Source organism: Mustela nigripes, chromosome 1, assembly GCF_022355385.1.
Source record: "Mustela nigripes isolate SB6536 chromosome 1, MUSNIG.SB6536, whole genome shotgun sequence".
In the NCBI taxonomy this organism is placed as follows: domain Eukaryota; kingdom Metazoa; phylum Chordata; class Mammalia; order Carnivora; family Mustelidae; genus Mustela; species Mustela nigripes.
This window is the reverse complement of record NC_081557.1, coordinates 1,381,416-1,394,279: the sequence shown is the minus strand read 5'-3', so window position 1 is coordinate 1,394,279 and position 12,864 is coordinate 1,381,416. Positions and strand designations below refer to the sequence as shown.

At 67.5% G+C, this 12,864-nt stretch overlaps 2 protein-coding genes across 5 annotated transcripts in view; one reads left to right on the top strand and one right to left on the bottom strand.

Annotated features, from left to right (window-relative positions):
• Positions 1-347: 347 nt before the first annotated feature.
• Positions 348-12,864, bottom strand: part of LSP1 (lymphocyte specific protein 1) — a 34,992-nt gene continuing 22,475 nt past the window's right edge. For 2 of the 4 annotated variants that reach the window (XM_059398546.1, XM_059398565.1), the window contains exons 2-11: positions 11,361-11,498; positions 9,370-9,528; positions 7,469-7,664; positions 7,046-7,138; positions 6,734-6,777; positions 6,501-6,582; positions 5,468-5,602; positions 5,131-5,208; positions 4,881-4,986; positions 348-850 (exon numbers count right to left, since the gene is read on the bottom strand). In XM_059398546.1, coding sequence (XP_059254529.1) covers positions 4,894-4,986; positions 5,131-5,208; positions 5,468-5,602; positions 6,501-6,582; positions 6,734-6,777; positions 7,046-7,138; positions 7,469-7,664; positions 9,370-9,528; positions 11,361-11,498 — 1,018 coding nt within the window. In that variant the 3' untranslated portion in view covers positions 348-850; positions 4,881-4,893. The remainder of the gene's footprint in view (positions 851-4,880; positions 4,987-5,130; positions 5,209-5,467; positions 5,603-6,500; positions 6,583-6,733; positions 6,778-7,045; positions 7,139-7,468; positions 7,665-9,369; positions 9,529-11,360; positions 11,499-12,864) is intronic. The other 2 variants (XM_059398575.1, XM_059398555.1) reach the window with 2 other exon arrangements.
• PRR33 (proline rich 33) lies at positions 2,067-4,870 on the top strand. Its single transcript, XM_059398533.1, has one exon. The coding sequence runs from the start codon at positions 2,067-2,069 to the stop codon at positions 3,504-3,506; it is 1,440 nt and encodes a 479-aa protein (XP_059254516.1). The 3' UTR covers positions 3,507-4,870.

Here is a 12,864-nt window from a genome sequence, read left to right as displayed (position 1 = left end):
CCAACCACCATCCAACAACCATCCAACCACCATCCAACCATCATCCAACCACCATCCAACCAACTACCCATCATCCTTCCATCCAGCCATCTTTCCACTGGTCCATCTACCCACCCTTCCAACTCTCATCCATTCTCCACTGCTTCACCCATCATACATCTGTCCATCCATCCATCCATCCATCCACCCACCCATCTCCGCTCTCCCATTGTCCACCACCTACGTCTGTCCATCCACGAAATCTTCACTGAGCAGCACCCCAGGGCCAGGATAGGGAATAACCCCAAGGGGGGTGTTCTTTTGGGAGGGGGGCACGGTCTAGGGACAAAGACCAGAAACGCACACTGTTTCAAGCACAGTAAAGTTTAATCAGGCCAGTCAAGGCGGGAAGCATCACAGGTGCTCTGGGAGAGGAGGACCGGATCTCAACCGTCATGAGCCCCGCACTTAAGCCACCATACACCTCGGATCCCAGAGTCAAACACTGCAGAAGGCAGGGACAGGACAGGGTGTCGGAACCTGGAGGCCGGAGGCCTGGGTGCTACCACTGTCCAGGGTGGGTGGGGAGGGCTCCGCGACTGGGCTGACACTGTCCCTCCCCCAGTTAGTGAACACAGAATGAGCGTCTGGCACACACGAGGGCTTTATTGCACTGGGAGGAGGAGGCTGCAAGCAGGGGCTGGGGGCTGGCCGGGCCCGAGCGTGTGGTGCAGGAGGTGCTGTCTCTTGACCTGGAGATCCCCCGGCAGGTGCTCTCTCTCGGCCCATCCTGGGCCTTCCTTGGGAACCCTTGGCCTCTGTGACGGGTGGCTCCTTGGGTCAATCACCAGTGACAGTCCCTTTCCTGCCCCTGCCACGAGAGGCACAGTGGGCGTCAGAGAGCGGGAGGGGGGAGAGGTCAGGGGGTCGAGGAGCGGAGAGGTGGCGATTGGAGTGGGTGATGGAGGGGGCGGGCAGGCCAAGCGGGCCATGGCAGCAGCTCCCGCGGCAGGGCCGGGGTGGGCTTTGGGCTGGACTCCCCCCACCGAGCATGGAGGTTGCTGCCAAGAGGTACCAGTGGTCTCAGGAGAGCTGCAGCACAGGGGCGTGCGGGCGCACGAGGCTGCGGTCTAGGGAGGGGCGACCTGCCCAGCCCTCCGTGCCACCAGCCTGGCCCCGCCGGCCACCTGGGCCCGCCTACGCTCCCCCCTCCGCCTGGCAGCAGCCTCCCTCTTCCAGCTGCCGAAACGCTGTGTCTGCTCCCACCTGGGAAGCTTGCCTCCCCGACGCTGGGCCCCGGGACCCCGAGCCTCTGTGGGACTCAGGGTGGCGGGGGTTCTGCCCATCGCCTGCCCGCCCGCCGGCCACGCAGCCCCAGAGTGGACCCTGGCGCTCCCGCGGTTCCTGGGGTCCTGGGCCCCCAGAAGCAGGCACAGCAAAGAGTAAGCCCCAGGCAGATCTGCGCTCGCCTGACAGAGCCCCACAGGGCGGCCGCTCCAGGCTCCTTCCCCCCACAAACCGGCGGCCTCCGGCTTGGCCCAGACGCCATCTGTCAACGTCCTCGCAAGCACGTGGTGCCCAGAAACCAGGGCGGGCGGCTTGGCCAGGACCACCCCAGCCAGGATGTCTGTGGGAATATCCCATTTAGCGTAGCTCAGCGAAAATTGCTCCCACCTCCCGGCCAATCTACCTCTGATGATGCAGCCTCTGGCCGCCGCCCTCGCCGCTGGCTCGCAGTGGACGAGCCTGTGGTCTGACCGGCGACGGCGCGGCGCCCCTCACGCGTCTGCGGGCAGGCGCTCTTCCTGCCCTGGCCGGCTGCCGGCCCAGCACGTGCCTCCCCTTGGAGCGCGCCCGCAGGCCCCACGGCCCAGCCTGTGCACCGGGGGGCATCCTCGCCCGTCACCCGCTGAGGGCCCCAGGCCTCTGTGGACGGCCTTCTAAGTCAGCGTGAGGGGCAGCCGCCCCACAGAGTCACTGATGCCGACGGATTTGCTAGGGACACCCCCAGCAGGTGCCAAGTGGTCGGAAAGCAGAGCCCCCGACGGTCAGGCGGGGAACCCCTGAACCTCCGGGCCTTCCACATAATGGGGGAGCCACGTGCCCCTTGCGGGAGGGGTGCTGGCCGTGAGGAGGGCGAGCCTGACGGCTGCCTCTCTCCTCCCCAGGGTGTGCCGATGCTCATCGTGGCTGGCCTGTGCCCCCAGGGGCCCTCTGGACCCCCACCGCCCCTGCTGCCCAAGCCGGGGAAGGACAATGTGCGTCTGCAGAAGCTTCTGAGGAAAGCTGCCCGGAAGAAGATGACGGGGGCCGGGCCTCCCGTGCCACTGGGCGCTTTCCGCACCTCCCTGTCCCCTGTGAGCGAGGCCAGCCACGACCAGGAGCCCACGGCCCCGTGCCCCACGGAGGCCCCACCTCCCACAGAGGCCTCGCGCCCCGTGGCTGCCCGGCCATGCTCTGCCCGCAGCTCCGTCATCCACCACGTGGCATCACCTCTGCAGAAATCCCCGCTCCCCTTCAGCTTGGCGCAGCGCAGGAGCCTGGCCGCTCACTTCAAGGCCACAGGGCCCCAGCTTGCGGCCCCGGCTCCAGCCCCCGCCCGGCCCCCCAGCGGCCTCACACAGGTCTCGGCCCCCACGGCAGGGGTCACCCACGTCAGCCACTTGCACATCCGGCTAGTGCCATCCCCACAGGCCAGGACCCCTGAGCCCCAGCAGACGGCCCCCGATGGGGGGCATGGGGGGCAGGACCGAGACACAGTCCCGTGCCCTCCTGGGGCCCAACCCCTGGTTCCTGTGGCCCACATCCGCCCGCTGCCCACTGAGGCAGCCAGTCCCTGGCCTGAGGAGCCCCCCGCATCCAGGCCGCCCCCGGGCTCTGAGGTCTCGGGGCCCAGAGAGGCCAGCACTCAGGTTGTGCTGCCTGTTGCCCCTACCTCCTGCTCCTGGGGACCCTCGCCCCATGATCCTGCCCCCGAGGGCCCTGCTGTGGAACCCTTGGAGGGTCTCCCTGCTTCGGGGCCTGCTGCTGAGGCCGAGCTGGGCTCCGGACCCCGTGGGGCCTCACCCCCCGTCCCACTGTCAGGCCCGCACCCGTGCCCTGTCCCCAGGGTGGCTCCCAAGCCCCAGCTCAGCGGCTGGATGCGCCTCAAGAAGCAGCTGGTGGAGGAGGCGGAGGCACCCCTATTGCTGGGGCCGGAGCAGAGCCCGGAGTGCAGGGAGCAGGCGGTGACAGCCCCCGTGGGCCCAGCGTCCCGGCCCCCGGCCTCCCGGGCCTCCAGGATGTGGGACGCGGTGCTGTATCGTATGTCGGTGGCCAAGACCCAAAGCGGCCCGGCCGGGCCCGAGGACAGGGCTGGTGCCCTGGCTGGCCTGGGCCGCCTGCCTTTCCTGTGCAGGCCGCGGTTCAACGCCCGGAAGCTGCAGGAGGCGGCCACCCGGCCCCCTCCCACCGTCCGCCCCGTCCTGGACCTGAGCCCCAAGCCCAAGAACTTCAACCGGACGGCGGCCGGCTGGAGGCTCCAGTGATTGGCCCGGGGGGCCCCAGGGTCCAGGACCATGGTGCGGACTGAAGAGGGACAGGGGGTCCAGGGGGAGGCCACGGCCCCTGAAGAGGACACTGGGGCCGGACGGACGCTGGTAGCCAGGAGGGGGCAGGGCGGGTAGGTGGCCTGAAGGAGAGCAGCGGAAGGGCGATGAGGTTGGGGGCGGGGGGGGGGGGGGGGGGTCCGGGGGGGGCAGAGTGTGGAGGCTGGCGGGGGAAAGGCTCCTGTGAGAAGGAGAGCGTACCATGCCTTGCGGGGGTGGGGGCGAACCGCGTGGCCGGCCCTAGGCTTGGGCCTGGGGCAAACAGGGGCTCCCGAGGGGCTGCAGGCAGGCGGGGAGGGTCTCTGAGCCTGACATGATCTCTGAGGCCCGTCAGGGCGGGGAGGATTCTGGGGCGAGCTCCGCGGCGCCCCCCGCCCCCCACCCGCCGCCGAAGTCTGGGGACAGATTGACATTTGCTGTGCAGAGTGGGACCGGTCGGGGGAGTCAGCCGTCGGTGGGCACCAGGAGCTGAGGCAGAGGCTCCGCATTTCAGGGAGCCGGACCCCAGGCCTTCTGGTGCCCCCTCGGATTCTCTCACCGAGGGGCCAACGCATGAGCGGGCTCGCTGCTGGGAGGTGGGGGACGGTCTCACCGTCAGTCAGGAGCCAGCTTCGCTGGCCAGGGGAGGAGGGTGCCCTCAGGGCTGGGGCAGGAGAACACCCCAGCAGGGTGGGTGGCGCCGTGAAGGAGACCCCAGGCCTCCGGCAGCTTTCAGGCCCCGGTGTGCAGCCAGGGCGAGGGTCAGGGCCCCGATGAGGCCAGCAGTGATGGGAGAGGGCCATGGAGGTGACTGGGAGCAGGACACAGAAAGGGAACCCGCGGCCAGTAGGCGGCCCGCTGTGTCACCCGAGGTGTGATGGGAACTGTCCGTGGACCCCGAGACTCGGGCCACTAATAAAGTGTTTCTCACTGTGGCACTGGGCCGAGTTGCTTCACCAGGGGATGGGCGGGGGGTGGAGACTCGAGTGGACCCCCATCAGGGGAGTGAGACCAAGGTTCTTGCCCCTTGAAGACCCAGACCCAACTCCCAGGACATTCCCGTGAGTGGCCAGGATGAGCTCACCGGCCTTCCGGAAGGAGGTCCGAGCTCCCCTGCAGCGCGGAGCTGGAAAAAGCTGAAGCCGGCCGCGGGAGAGCAGCATCTGCTTAAGATGCGGCTTGGTTCGGGGAGTCTGCACGGTGGAGAGACGGAGCCACGCCCGGGTTCTGGGGAGCTCTGAGGCTGCCCTGGCAGCTTGTAACACGCGGGCCCTGTCCACGCCACCACGTTCCCACACATGACGCTTTGTGCTAGGGCCACTGCCCGGGACTTACCAGGAAGGGCCGCCTAGGGCCCCGAGCCCTCGTCCACGAGCACCTTCTCATACTTCCCGTGTCCAGTGGCCACGAACTTGTACCTCTTTCCAGATGGGGTGCTCTGCTGGGGAAGGAGGAGCAAAGGTGAGAGCCGCAGAAGGGCCACGATGTTGCCTCTGGGGAGCCCTCCGGGTGCACCGAGGCCGGCTCCTCTTTGCTCTCGACTGCCGGGCCTGCGGCCCCGCTGTCAGGCACGTCCGCACACTACCTTCATTGTCGGTGGTGCCTTGGAGCCCCCTTTCTGCTCCCAGAGGCTTTTCTTGCTCATGTCTCCAGCTACAATATCCTGGGGGCACAGGAAGGACATGTCACAGGTGCAGACCCTACACCACAGAGAACTCTCTCTCCTTACCAGACTGGGGCCTAGGCGAAGACGGCCCCGTCCACCTGCCCTGGGCCAACCTATTGTCCCGCATGACCTTCCACTCTGGGGCCAGCCCGGTGACGGCCACCCCACAAACGTCCCAGTGCTCCCCACACTTCAGCCTGGATGGTCTCACACTCGCCTTGCCGAGGGGTAAGCCTCGCCCCGGGATGAGCCCTACCTTGCAGGAGGGGGCCTTGGTCGTGGACTGGGCCTGCACCTCTCCCGTCTCCCACCGGCTCTTGGTGCTGGCCACGGCCATGCTGGGCAGCTCGATGGAGGGCTGGCGCACTAGCCTGGAGGCCCGGCCGGCGGTCTGCGGAGCAGAAGGAGCCTGCGTGAGTGAGCGGCCGCAGGAGCCGCGTCAGCGAGGCCCGCGTGAGACCGTCCGACAGACAGACGATTCCCTCCACGTCTTTGCGTCTCTGCCCGGGGCGCCTTCCCCGCGAAGGGCTGGAGCAGAGTGCTGGGACGAAACGGGCACGGTCCTCCGCTCGGTGTCCTTGGGAAACAGCCTCTCAACCCGAAGAGCCCAGGGGACGCGGGGCAGTCGGGACAGAGAGGGAGCTGCCACGCCGGGCTGGAGGAGCCAGGTCGGGTGGAGGGTGTGGGTGTGGGCGGGAGAGAAGAGCGCTGCACGGTGGGGCGCGGGGACCGGAGTGACGGCGGCTGAGGGAGGGGGCACGGCTGGACACGAGAGTATAGGCTGGGGCGCCTGGTGGCTCAGGCGGTGAGGTGTGCCTGCAGCCCAGGTCAGGGTGTCCGAGTCCTGGGTGAGCCCCCGAGTCGGGCTCCCTGCCCAGCGGGCATCGGCCTCTGGCTCTCCCTCGGCCCCTGCCCCCACTCATCCACTCCCTCATTCACTCTCTTTCCCCCAAGGAAATCAGTAAAATCTTTTTTTTTTAAAAGAATATAGGTTGGATGAGTGGGCGTTGGCTGGCTGGAGGGCTGCAGGCTGGACGGCGGGGGGGGGGGGGGGGGGGGGGCGTTCGCGTCGGAGGGCGCGGGTTGGACGGAGGAGCCCTGGCCGGCCCACGGGCGCTGGCTGGTGGGTGTTGATTGAATGGAGGCGCATTGTTTGGATGAAGGGGTCGTGACTGGGTGGAGGGGTCCCGGCTGGACGGAGAGGTCCTGGACAGAGGGTCTCGGTTGGATGGCACCATGGTGTGTGGACGGAAGAAGGACCCAGCAGAAAAGGCGAGGCCTCAGCGTACCTCGACGGCCTGAGTGTACTGCTCCAGCCGCTCGTCGATCTTGGAGATGGGCAGGGCTGCCTGGGACTTCTTCACGCTGTTACTGGAGGGCGGGAGGAGGGTCACGCCCCATGCTCGCTCCCTTGGCGGGTGCAGCCCACCCCTCAGGCCCCTGGATCTCTGGCCCCCAGACCCCTCTCTTCAACCCTCTCCTGGGGAGCCCCGAGTCCTAGTCTGGAAAACAGCAGACACACCTCTTCTTGATGGCGCGGTTCAGGGACTCGGTTCTGTCGATGAGCTGGAGAGAGCGAGCAGAGACGTGAGCCTTCAGCCAGAGCCCCCCCCCCCCCCCCCCCCGCACTGCCCCCGTGGCTCCTGTCCACCAGTCCAGCCTTCCACGGATTCATTTCTCAGGGTTGGGCTGAGTGCTGGGCTTGGGGGAATAGCGCAGGAAGGGCAGGATGTACTCCCTATTCCTGGAGGTGACGTGTGGCTGCCTCTCTGGGGCTGCCATTCGGTCGTGATTCTGGGAAAGAGAAGGCAGCAGGCTCTGGGCCTTGACCTACTTTGGTGCTGGGGCTCAGGGGAGGTGAGCTCTGTTCGGTAGCGTCCTCCAAGGCCAGGGGGCTGGGTGTCCTGGGCTGCTGGCTATTGTGGTGCTAGAAAGAGAGCATCTGAGGTTACACGATGAGTGCACCCCCTTTGCACCCCTCCTGCCCCATCCAGGACTTGTTGGAGCAAACACTTCCCCCTCCCTGGGCCCCAGGCCCGTTCCAGCCCTGACATGCTCTGGTTCTCAAACTCTCCGCAGTTCTCACTTGATCCCCGGGTCAGTGAGGCCCTCCACCCTCCTAGAATGTGGGTGCTAGAGTCTGGGGAGTGGGGGCGGGTCCCACTCGAAGCCAGACCAGCAAGGCTAGCAGAACACGCAGTCAGCAGAGACCCTTCCCCGGGGCTCGGACAGCGCCCACCCCCGGTGGAACCACCACCTGCTCTTCTGTCTCTCCAGTGTCTCCTGGCCCCAGGCTGCCCTGGACAGTCCCCTCCGGGCTCCTGGACTGGGTCTCCTCTGCTCCCGGCCTTGCCTGGAGCTCGGAGCTGGGGCTCAGACGCAGCTCCTCCAGGCAGACGCTGGCCGGGCTCTGCTCGTCTCCATCCTGGCTCCCGCAGGTGTGCTGGTGGGGCCTGGGGAGGTAGAGGAAGGCCCACGGAAGGTCATTCAGTTGCTTGCCTCAAGGCCCTTCCTGTTTCCAAACCTCAGTTTCTCATCTGAAAGACGAGGGCAGTCGGCCCGGTTGAGGGCCAAGGCGTCCTGACCCCAGCCTCCCTGGGGAAAGGGGTCCGAGGACCTCCGAGCCAGCCCCCATCCCTGCTGGCTCTGACCGGGGGCCGCCCACCACCCACACTCTGAGGCCAGACCCAGTCTCCAGGCTTTCCAGGTAGGACCCAGTCCAGGTCGTGCTTGTCTGTGTCCGTCCGGCCGGCCTCGGCCCCCACTTGTTCCTGCCCTGCTCTGAGAGGAGGGCAAGTAGGCCCAGGAGGGGGCAGGGTCTGTGGGTGGTTTGGGGGCTGCTCCGCTGGAGGACAAGGCGCGTGTAGAGGCCACAGCAAGGCTCGTGGCCCCGAGGAGAGGGGCGGCCTGCACTGGCCATGCCTGCTGGCAGCCAGCGTGGCTCTGCATTTGAGCAGGACCGAACCTAGGTAAGATGGGAATTTCTCGAAGTTTCCATGATTTCACGCCCCTTGGTGCCGGGGCCGCCCAGACCCACCGCCCAAGGTGGGTGGGTCCCAGCCAGTGGCCAGCACACAGAGGGCCCATTCAGCGGCTGCGGGTCCGGGACGAGGCCGGTGTGGGGCGGGAGGAGGCCTGCTTGGGAGCACGAGGGTCCGACCGAAGAGCCAAAGTGCCCCCTGCTGTTGGGAACAGCCGCGGCCTGTGGCTGCCGGGAGAGAGGAGGGAGCCCGCGGGGCTGAGCCCCCAGACTCGTGCACAGGCCAGCCCTGCTGACCCCAGACCCATCCTAGAAATGCAGAGTAGGCACTGACTCCCAAAGGCAGATGGGGGAAACTGAGGCCCAGAGGGGGCGCTGGCAGGCAGGGGGCCGGCCAGGACCAGGGCCCCAGCAAAGCCGCTGGCTCCTGGGGTGTGGGAGCTGGCTTACAGGGTGAAGAAGGGGTGGTGGGGCCACCGGAGGGGTGCTAGCTGGAGCTCGAGCCTCCCGAGGGGCCGTGAAGGGCCGCGAGGTGACCCGGAGAGGGGAGTGGCGTGGGTCTGGAGACACTCCAGGTGCGGGGCGCCTGCCCCCCAAGCCTGAAGTCCCTGAGCAGAGCTGGCACCCTATCCACGGCTCGGTGTGGGGCGCCCTCAGACCCCCGAGCTGAGGCGGGGGTGAGGCTCCGGGAGCAGCCCCCCATCCCATTCCTGGGCCCCCGGGGGCGCCTCGGCCCCCGGCCCCGCCGGCCCCGTTCAGACCAGCAAACACGTCTGCACATCTGGAAAGCTTGTCCCTCCCGGCCGGCTCACAGGCCCGCACATCTGGAAATACCTGCTCCCCTCCGTGGGAATGGAGATCAGCCAGCCCCGAGGGAGGAAGGGGTGCAGGGCCTCCATTACGTCAGCGGCCGCACATGTGTGCTGATGTGGCGACACCCCGGCCGGGGCTGCAGCTGGTCTGGACGGGGCCCAGGGGCCCTGGGGAGCCCAGGAATGAGATTCCCTCCCAGCCCTCCCCGCCGCCCCTCGGCCCGCCGCCCGCCGTCTCGCTCTCTTCCTCCTGCCGCCGCTCCGGGCCGCTTTGCGGGGCCGGCGGCGGGTTCTCAGGCGCGGGTCGGGGGCTCGGAGAGAGCCCCTGTCTGGCAGCCCCGCCTGCAGACGTCGGCCGGCACTTGCCTGTCCTCTTCCTCTTGCGGGCCCTCTGGACTCTCGCCCCAAGGGGCCTCCCCAGCCCCCCGGTGCTGCTGCTGCTGCTGCTGCTCAGGCTTCTGGGACCAGTCGCTGAAACCCTCATCCTCATCCGGTTCCGGAGCCTCTGCGGGCTTCAGGCTGAGGCTGAAAGAGTAGCACAGGGCACCCCCCACCCCGCTCAGAGCCGGGCCGCCAGGGCCACAGACATGCTACCCACATTCCTCCTCTCTTCCTCAGACCCCGGCTCCAGGGCTGGGAGGCCCTGTCTGCCGAGGCAGCACCCCACGGCTGGGCTGAGCCTCCTCATGGTCAGAGAGTCCCTGAGGGCAGGACTGTGTCTCCCTCAGAGTTTGGAGCTGCCTGGGGCCAAGGTTGTGTCTCACCCTATTAAACCGGGGCCCCCCAAGAACAGGCTCTGTCTCTTTCATGAGTCTAAGGTTCCCCAAGAGCTGGGCTGGGCCTCCCCATCAGTCCAGGGTTCCCTGAGAGCTGGGCTGTGCTTCCTCCATCAGTCTGGGGCCTTCTGAGACCTGGGCTGTGCCTCTCCTATCAGTCTGGGGTCCCCTGAGAGGTGAGCTATGTTTCTCCCCTTAGTCTAGGGCCTGTTAAGACCTGGGCTGTGCCTCCCCCATTAGTCTAGGGTCCCCCGAGAGCTAGGCAATGCTTCCTCCGTCAGTTCAGTGTTCCCCCAGGGCTGGGGCATATCTCCCCATCCGTCTAGGGCCTCTGAAGACTGAGCTGTGCCTCCTTCATCAGGCAAGCGTCCCCTGAGAGCTGGGCTGTGCCTTCCCCATTGGTCTAATGTCCTCTGAGAGCTGGGGTGTGCCTCCACCATTAGTTTAGGGCCTTCTGAGAACTGAGCTATGCCTCCCCCATTGGTCTAGGGTCTCTTGAGAGCTGGGCTGTGTTCCTCCATCAGCCTAGGGTCTTCTGAGAATGGACTATGCCTCCCCCATTAGTCTAGGGTCCCCTGAGAGCTGGGCTATGCTTCCTCCACCAGTCCAGGGTTCCCCAAGAGCTGGCCTGTGCTCCCCCCAAAATCTAGGGCCTTCTGAGAACTGGGCTATGACTCCCCCATCCGTTTAGGGTCCCCTGAGAGCTGGACTATGTTTCTCCCCTCAGTCTAGGGTCTCTCAAGAGATGAGTTATGGCTCCCTCATCAGTCTAAGGCCCCCCAAGAGCTGGGCTGTGCTCCCCCAACAGTTTAGGACCCCCAATTGCTGAGCCATGCCCCGTCTGTCACCCTAGGGTCCCCGTGTGTGGGGTTGTCTCCCTCTGCCCCCTCAGCTGTGCCCCCAGGGCTCTGGTGACTTGCTCCTTCTCCAGGAAGCCCATGCACCCCGTGCCCCCAGGCAGGCCTTGGATCGGGTGCTAGTGGGCTCCCCCTCCACCCCCAGCCCCTGCCATCTAGACCGAGGCCCCGGCTGGAGGGGCCATGACCGCCGCGGCACCCCACCCTGCCCGGAGCTGCTGACTCGGAGAAAATGGAACAAAACAGCGGCGGGAGGAAGGGGGGCATTATTGTAAAAACAGCCCAGCCCGGCCGCGGAGGCCTCCTGGGCCCAGGGAGGAAACGAGCAGGCCTGCGGCCCGCCAAGTTGGACGTGGCCTCCATGAGTCACCGGCAGCGGGGAGCTTGGGCGGGGGGCTCTGGGGCCAGGGCCGCGCAGCTGGGGTCAGTGTCGGTCCAAGCAGGGGCCAGGACGGCGCGGGGCGGCCAGAGCCTGAGTCAGCGCTCTGGGAGGCTGGCTGGGAGGGGTGGCCGCACGTGAGTCCGTCCGGCCGGCCAGCCAGCAGGCTCTGCTGGCGCTGGGGGCTGTGGGGACCCCCACCCTGAGAACTCTACCCACTCCTGCCTCTGCTGCTGGGCTGAGCTCCTGCGTGGTCTCTCCTGCTCTGGGACCCCTCGCCCAGGGCCTGACTGCCAGCACACCCTTCTGCCCGGGTTATGGGGCCGGGCTGGGCAAGCAGCTTACAGGGTCTCCTGCTCAGGCAGCTGGGGGGCCCGGCTGCCCCCGTCCTCGTCCTGGGCCCGCAGCTTGCTGTCCCTCTCCCGACGGCGCCGCTCCCGGGCAGCCTCTTCCTCATCTTCCACGCTCCACTGAGTGGTGAGCCTGGGGGACACCGAGAGACGGTCATACCGCAGCCTGCGCCCTCCCGCTGCAGTCCCAGCAGGCCTCGTGTCCGGGCCTCGGTTTCCTTGTGCATAGAGCGGGCGTCATGGGAGCTGGTCACCGAGGTGCCCTCGGGGCCCCGGGGGAGCTCCCAGGGCTCTCCAGGCCTGGGGATGGAGGGGCTCCAGGGTCCAGCCAGGCCTGCAGCAACCTCTGGGTCCCCTCCACCAGCTGGGCTTCCTTGGCCCACCCAGAGCCAGGCCACAGAGGGCATGGGGAGAGGCGGCGGGAGGTGTCAGGGGCCTACCTGATCTGGGGGTCCAGCCACAGCCCATCAAGTACGGCCGGGCTGGGCTGGGGTCAGGTCCGGGGTAGACCTGGTGACGCAGCTGCCTCCCAAGCCAACACCTCCCCCCCAGCTGGGGTGCTCCCTCCTGCTCCCCAGGGACCCGGTGTGTTGGAAGAAGGCAGCCCCCCAAGAGGGCCCAAGACCTGCAGAAGAGGCTGCATCCAGCCCCAGCCTGACCCCTCTCTGAGCTGTTTCACAGACGAGGATCTGAGACCCCCTGCAGAGCCCCTCGCTCAGTGCACATTGACCCCACAGCTTCTCGGGGTCCCTCCCTTGGGGCCTCACAAGGTGGGCCTGGGACCGGGGGCCCATGGCCCGTTTCCCCTGACCCTGGCCCGGTAGGTCTCAGACTATTGGTGTCCGGCGGGGTGGGGGGGGCGAGCAGACACCCCAGGCCTTGGCCACTGACATGGCCCTGCCTCCCCCAATTCCCCCGGACCCCGGGAGGGGAGTCCTGGTCTTTGCTTCTGCAGGGGTCCCACTGCCCCAGGCCGGGGTCTCCGGTCTTTCCTGCTGGTGTCCGCTGCCTGACCCCGCAGCCCTCTCCTTCAGAGCCTCCACCCCTGGCCAGGCTGGCCGGCTCCATGGTCTCGGCAGCCCTGCTGGCCGTGATCGAACCTCCCTTCTGTCCTCCCAGAGCCTCCCAGACAAAAGCCAGGCCCCATGCAGCCCCCGCTCTGCACCCCCCCACCGTGGCAGCCCCCAGGGACCTCAGCCGTGCTCAGACCTCAGCACCCGCGTCCGCCTACCCTCACTCCTCCGCGGTGTCATCGACCCCCCGCCCCAGGGCCCCAGCGAGCCCTTCCTGGCCCGCACCCGGCTCCCATCCTGCTCGGAAGCCCCAGGGCCATGGAGCGCTCGGGCTGTTGGGGACCTGGGCTCTGGGGTCCTTCCCCGCCATTCACACCCACGGGCCCTCCTCGTGGAGGGTGGGAGCCTGTGTGCCGTGGGAGTCGGTGCTGGATCCCAGCCGTGGGCCGGAGCATGGGCCCCCCAACCTTCTTGTGGGGTGGCCCC

Bases quoted from the DNA above. Each gene is read 5' to 3' on its own strand.
- PRR33 (XM_059398533.1), top strand. From the start codon at position 2,067: ATGGGGGAGCCACGTGCCCCTTGCGGGAGGGGTGCTGGCCGTGAGGAG.